Source organism: Drosophila teissieri, chromosome 2L, assembly GCF_016746235.2.
Source record: "Drosophila teissieri strain GT53w chromosome 2L, Prin_Dtei_1.1, whole genome shotgun sequence".
Lineage (NCBI taxonomy): Eukaryota > Metazoa > Arthropoda > Insecta > Diptera > Drosophilidae > Drosophila > Drosophila teissieri.
In genome coordinates this window covers 2496373-2502372 of record NC_053029.1, presented here as the reverse complement: position 1 = coordinate 2502372, position 6000 = coordinate 2496373, and the positions used below count along the sequence as shown (strand labels likewise).

The following is a 6000-nucleotide window of genomic DNA, read 5'->3' as shown; positions in this document are numbered from 1 at the left end:
CGATTGTGAGTCGAAAAGTCTCGACTTTTATGCTGATGTGATGCTGGTCTTTGTTGCCGTTTTGGCTGCCAGTTGTTATTATTCTGGCTCTCAGCTCGATGGCTTTTGTGGCTCGATGGTCCTTTGTGAAAGGACAAATGCAAATTGAGGCCTGTAATTTTTGTTACAATTTGTGCTCTCCATTATGATCTGGCTCAGATTTATCAGACTGCTGTTTTCGAAACCATTCTGGCCTTGTGAGGCTGTCTTTTTAGAAGAATGAATGCTTGATGTATCGGTCTATAAAGGTTTTTTGGTTTTAAATTGATGGCATTCTTTTGTCAACTGAAGAAGTGTTTTAAAAATGGAAAGTTTGCTCTACTAACAGGTAACAGCTACTCAAAACTGTATTTCCAGAATTGCAATATACTGCAACATTCCCAGGCTAGTGAAAAAAAAAGACTCCGATCCTTCGAGCCGGATTTGAACCAGCGACCTATGGATGTCTACACTCGTCGCAATGCCAATCTACAGTCCACCGCTCTACCAACTGAGCTATCGAAGGTCTATATATGGCTCGCTGCAAAACGAGTTCATAAACAACGCGAGTGAACGACAACTTATCAGCTGAGACAAATTTAAGTGGCGGTATTTCGACGGCGTGGCGGTGATTTGGGGGGAAATGAGCTTCGCTTTATGCAGAGCCAGCAGTGAATATCGAACGCAAGCCGATTGTTTTCGGATTTCTTGTTGTTATTGTTTTCATTTTTCGGCCAGATGAAAGAAGGGCGCCGGGTGTGTAAACACAGACAGTGCTCATCGGGGGCGACAATTAACGTGGCCACCTAGTAAACGCCGGCCGTGAGTCATCTCCCCGGGGAACCAAGTTCCATCTAGCAGCATCGCCTGTGGCCCGAAGATTCGGGAACCGGACCAAGTGAATCATGCCACAGGCGCGCAGAAGACACGATCCGTCTTATCAGGCAAGTGGCCCAGAGGTCCAGGGAACTCGAGCTCGCCCGGGGGCCTAGGACACATAACCACGTAGTATCTCAGCGGCAGCACTCGGACAAAGTGTGTTCCCGATAACGCCGAGCAAGCCAGAGGGCAATTTTTGACGGCCCGAAAGGCAAGAGCTGGGAAATACTTAACAAACCAATTAGGATGCCAAAAATGCGGCAAGTCATAAAAATCGAGAACCAAAAACGGGCATCCGACCAATATCGGCTTATCTATACAAGAGTATCATTTAGGGATGGCAGCGTGCCAGAAGCATAAGTTCCTTCAAGGAATATGAAACTGTTGTATAAAAGATAATTGTAAATATTCCAGTATATATTTTCTGAAGAGCCATAAGTTCCTTCAAGGTATATGAAAATGTTATATTAAAGGTACTTGTATATATTTTCTGAACAATCTCCTAACTAGTTTCTAAAATTATTGAATCAAAATGTATACTATTTTTATTAACCCTACGAACGTTGCGTGTGCCATCTCTAATGCTCACTTACGATGGTCAAAAAGGTTGGCCAAGAAGTGCATCAGAGGAAGCGGAGCGAAAAAACTGACAGCTTACGGATAATTACCGAGGAAAACACACAGATGCAGGGCTGCTGGGATGAGGGGCAGCTGAGGCCACAGCCACGATGGAGATGGAGCTGGAGATGAGGGACAGGTGAGCGGGACAGGGAAAGCGGGAAAGCGGCAAAGCGGGACGGCTAAGCGCCATGAGCGGCGACTTGTGTGTGATCCATTGAGTAAGGTTTCGGGGCTGAGGGTGTGTGTAAGTGTGTGTGTGTGAGTGGATCGATTGCTCAAAACGTCTTGTTAGATAAGGAAAAATGATTCCCGCGGCGAGGGGTCAGTCGCTGGGTTAGTTATTCGTAATTTGCTCAGGTATGTTACAACAAATGTTCATAATTTTTAAGAATGACTATCTACCTTTTAGAATTTCTACCCATTTTTGCTTATCAACCGTCTTCGATCTGAAATGGGCGATGGGGCGGTGCGGGCTCTTGATCTTGGTATCAATTTCCCGCTATGATTGAATGAATTTTCCCAACTCCAGTCCCAATCTCAATATGTGGGCGTTGTCCTATCGCTACAACAGATCTGGCATGGACTACGAAAAATTGCCAAGTTCCTGGGAAAACCAAAGGACTGTTTTTGGCAAGGCGTTAGACCCCCGAGTGGACTTTATCTTCTATCGACTTGTGTGTGTGGCAAGTCGAACGAGAGAAATGCCGAGATCCTCGTTTTCGGCCGCCTGATGAGTCATTTAATTGCGGCCGAAAAACTCACTGTGCCCCTTGGAATGGGTAAATTAATTTACTCTTCCGATAAAACCAGACAACATCCCGAATGACTCATCCAACCTTCCTGCGACGGAATTGCAGCATGCTCTTGATTTTCATTTCATTAAGTTTTGTAATGGAATTTAATCGACTGCGCTATTAATAGACTGAGGTTAAATGCAGGCAATCCCCACGCTAATCAGTATTTGCTAAGCTGCGAGTTTCAAAAATCGCTGAAACTACACTTTTGTTTTACTACACGTACACATTAAATTGAGCTAGAATTACTGCACATATTTATAAATAAAGAGAATAGAGAGGAAGTGAAGCTTTGGTGCAATTTCATTCACTTGACATTGATCCAAGAAATCTACAATCTACACACGGTACACATTTGTTTTTGACCTGAAATCTAGCATAATTAATATTTATTACCCGCCCTTATCAGCATCAAAGTTCATTCAGCTGTTTCAATAGTTATTCCAGATTGCTATCACTTCATTTGCCAGCAATTTGTTACGTTTTAGACAGTCCCAGGAAAGTTGATATGCATGCAGATCGTTATCGCCCGTTTCGAAGTGGCTCATTTAATTAACAAATTACCCGTTGAGCTCTGGTTTCACAGCTGGTTTTCCACCGATCTTGTTAGCAAATAAATGCTTTGCTTTTTATTTAGTTTTTTTGTTTAGTTCAGTTAATCTACAAAACGAAGCGCTTGCCACTTGCTGCTCTTATCAACACGTATTGGGGTATACCTGTGACGGTGTTGTTGCTGCGTTTTAATGCTGCGATAAGCTTTTCGCCATTGTTTCACTTGAATTTTGCTTTTTTCGCCAAGTACTTGAACTAATTTTGATAAGCTGGCGAAATTTTAAATTGACACCTGAGCCGCTATCACCTTCGATAGCTCAGTTGGTAGAGCGGTGGACTGTAGAAGTGTTCAGATCGATTCCAGCAGGCATCCATAGGTCGCTGGTTCAAATCCGGCTCGAAGGATAACTTTTTGACACAATATTGATACCATACCTTACTGTGTATCCCTCACCTGTAAACCGTAGTAAATAAAGAACATGGGATATTTTTTTTAATAAATTGTTTTCTTTTATATTTTTCATCTTTCTTTTCATCCTCGCTCCTGCATCATCATCATCATCATCGTCGTCCTCGAAAATACGATTTGTTTTAAATAAATAAAATAATAATGTTTATACGACAAACTGCATATGCAAATCGTGCACTGCAACATCAGGCACGAATCGATATTTTCCATTCATCGGCTTTTCTTTTTGTGGGTTTTTCTCTTTTCTTTTCTTTCGTTTCTATTAATTTATCCAACATGCTGAGCTTAAGCGTTAGGTCTTACGTTTCTAGATTAATTAACGTTTACGGATTTATTCGAGCTTAGCTTAGAACGCATAACGATGTAGATAGTTATTCATATATTTATAGGGCATACGTTTTGTTTATACAGTTACGTTTACTTGAATGCGCAACGAAGTTTCAATACCCTTTCGTCGATATGTGTGTGCGTGTGGTTGTGTGTGTGTGGTTGTGTGTTTGCTTATGGGTGAGTGAATCGTGAGTGTGAATCGCATATAAAGTATATAGGTGTTTAGTACATATACAAGAGAGTTACATATGCAATATCTGTTTGTTTTTCTGGTTCTGGTTTTCTACAACTATGTGTTTAGGATGATAGTTCCTAAGTAATTTCAAGTCATTATTCGGTTATGCTCGCGCTAGTTTAATTTACAAGTGGATTGCTATTGCTTTATAAAATTATTAACAAAAACGGCTAGTAGAATAGGTCTCCTTTCCACAAACATGTACATACAAAGATACCAGTTCGCATCGATAGGGTTCATTTAATATATATATGTATATATTAGCATTTTTATACAATTTGTTCAATTGGTCGCTCTTACTCCTAAGCATACTCCTCTAATTCTCCCCTAACTTCTTCTTCTTCAGCAGCAGCAGCGGCTCACACAGCTTCACACAGATACGAAAGTATCTAATATCTGAAGTATCTGGCGGATGGGCGGGGACTATCTGTGTTGGGGACTATCTGTGGCATGGCGGCTATATACAGTGGACTCTGCGCTCTCAAATCTGCACTCTGATCTGGGACTTTTCGCCAGCCTGGCTGGGGAAATCGACAGAGGCTCCAAGGTGGGCGGGCGGTTTTTGGTGGGGACGTGGATGTGGGCGTGGGCGTGGGCGTGGGCGTGGGCGTGGGCGTGGCTGCCGCCTGTTGCTCGTTACTCGATACGGCTAAAGTCTAACGATTTACACTTAAAATTCAAATATTCAGTCCATTTTGTTTGCGTTGTGTTTAAAGCATTGACGGCTTGGAACCAAACAGCATTTGATGCTCTCTCGCTCGCGATTTACCATCGCATCCACTCCGGAAAGTGGATGATGGATGGTCTGGTGCGATGGTGGTGCGAATCTATCGACAGCCACAGCCCACCACGGTCATCTCCTGGTAGTTCTTCAGCACCACCGTACTTTGGTCGTTGAGATAGAGCATGGCCACGCTGTCCAGTTGCGTGGGCACGCAGCACGCCTTCGGCACCTTGCCGGGATTCATGTTGTTGACCAGCGTCTGCACCACGGCGTGGTTGGTCGAGTTGAAGTGGTCGGCCAGCGGGAAGGGGCACTTCCCGTGGCAGTAGTACGCATCGTAGCCCAGCGGCGCCACAATCCAGTCGTCCCATCCCACATCCGAGAAGTCCACGTACAGCGAGTGCCGCCGGCAGGTGTCATCGTGGTTCTTGCGCCGCGTCGGCCGCCTTGGCTGCCGCTTGTTCCGGCCGCCCTTGCCGCCGCCCTCTCCGCCGGACACGTCCCGGATGGAGCGCGCCTTGTGCCGCCCGTCGTCCGTGTAGGTGAACAGGAGCGGCTGCTTGTGCTGCCACCGCTCGTGCGCCTCGTCCGCGCTGCGGCGCAGGCGTACGTGGTGGTGTGGGGCCGGCTTCAGGGAGCGGACCGTCCGCACCTCCACCAGCAGGCCGTAGTTGCGCTGCGGACTCGCCAGCCACCGGTCCACGGCCGGCTGGACATCGAGGCTCACCGTGTCCGTGCTGTTCAGCCGGACCGTCTTGGTGTCCAGCAGCAGATAGCTCGGCTCCCGCTGGCCACGCACCCCGACGCGCGTGATGTCGTAGACGAGCACCTGGTAGCGCGTCCGATTGGCCGACGATCTGCTGGCCACCACCTGCGGACTGAGTGCGTCCCGGGTGAGCTGCAGCTCCGCGGCCTTCAGCTTCTCGTCGGCGGGAATGCTCTTCACGTCGAAGTGCAGCCGAAACCGGTGGTGGTGCGGAAATCGATCGTCGATTTTACTATCTGCAAGTGCACGGAAAAGAAGGAAATGGCGGGTGAGTTTAGGTAACTAAAGTTTAATCAACTAAATACCTATCTATCTAACTATCTTTAAAATGGGCAACCTATGTTTTACCCCAACTTTTTATTAGAGTTTTTAAAAAAGCGACCACTTCCAGCTGTCTAGTTTATCCACCTGAAATCGGAATCAGCGAATAAAAGCGGACAATCCGCAGGATCAAGTGCATGAGCCTCTATCTGTGGGGATATAGCGCGGACTCGGATCTCCGTGCAGATGATTAGACACACCTTCGGGCAGCGTAGTCCATCTACCTGGATTCCTGGACCAGTAAGTAAGTACCCCCTGCTTAAATACACCCACTACTCTAGGACGAAGAAG

General features: G+C 46.1%; 1 protein-coding gene and 2 non-coding genes across 6 annotated transcripts in view; 1 reads left to right on the top strand and 2 right to left on the bottom strand.

The window, feature by feature from the left end:
* Window positions 1-447: 447 nt before the first annotated feature.
* On the bottom strand, window positions 448-544 carry Trnay-gua. Its single transcript has 2 exons — window positions 508-544; window positions 448-483 (listed from the first exon to the last, which is right to left on the bottom strand). It is a non-coding gene; the product is annotated as a tRNA-Tyr (tRNA).
* A 2626-nt stretch (window positions 545-3170) lies between these two features.
* On the top strand, window positions 3171-3269 carry Trnay-gua. Its single transcript has 2 exons — window positions 3171-3207; window positions 3234-3269. It is a non-coding gene; the product is annotated as a tRNA-Tyr (tRNA).
* A 137-nt stretch (window positions 3270-3406) lies between these two features.
* LOC122625896 (protein decapentaplegic) overlaps window positions 3407-6000 on the bottom strand; it is a 32748-nt gene continuing 30154 nt past the window's right edge. For all 4 annotated transcript variants that reach the window (XM_043805947.1, XM_043805950.1, XM_043805948.1 and 1 more), the window contains exon 3: window positions 3407-5624. In XM_043805947.1, the coding sequence (XP_043661882.1) occupies window positions 4726-5624 (899 nt within the window). In that variant the 3' untranslated portion in view covers window positions 3407-4725. The remainder of the gene's footprint in view (window positions 5625-6000) is intronic.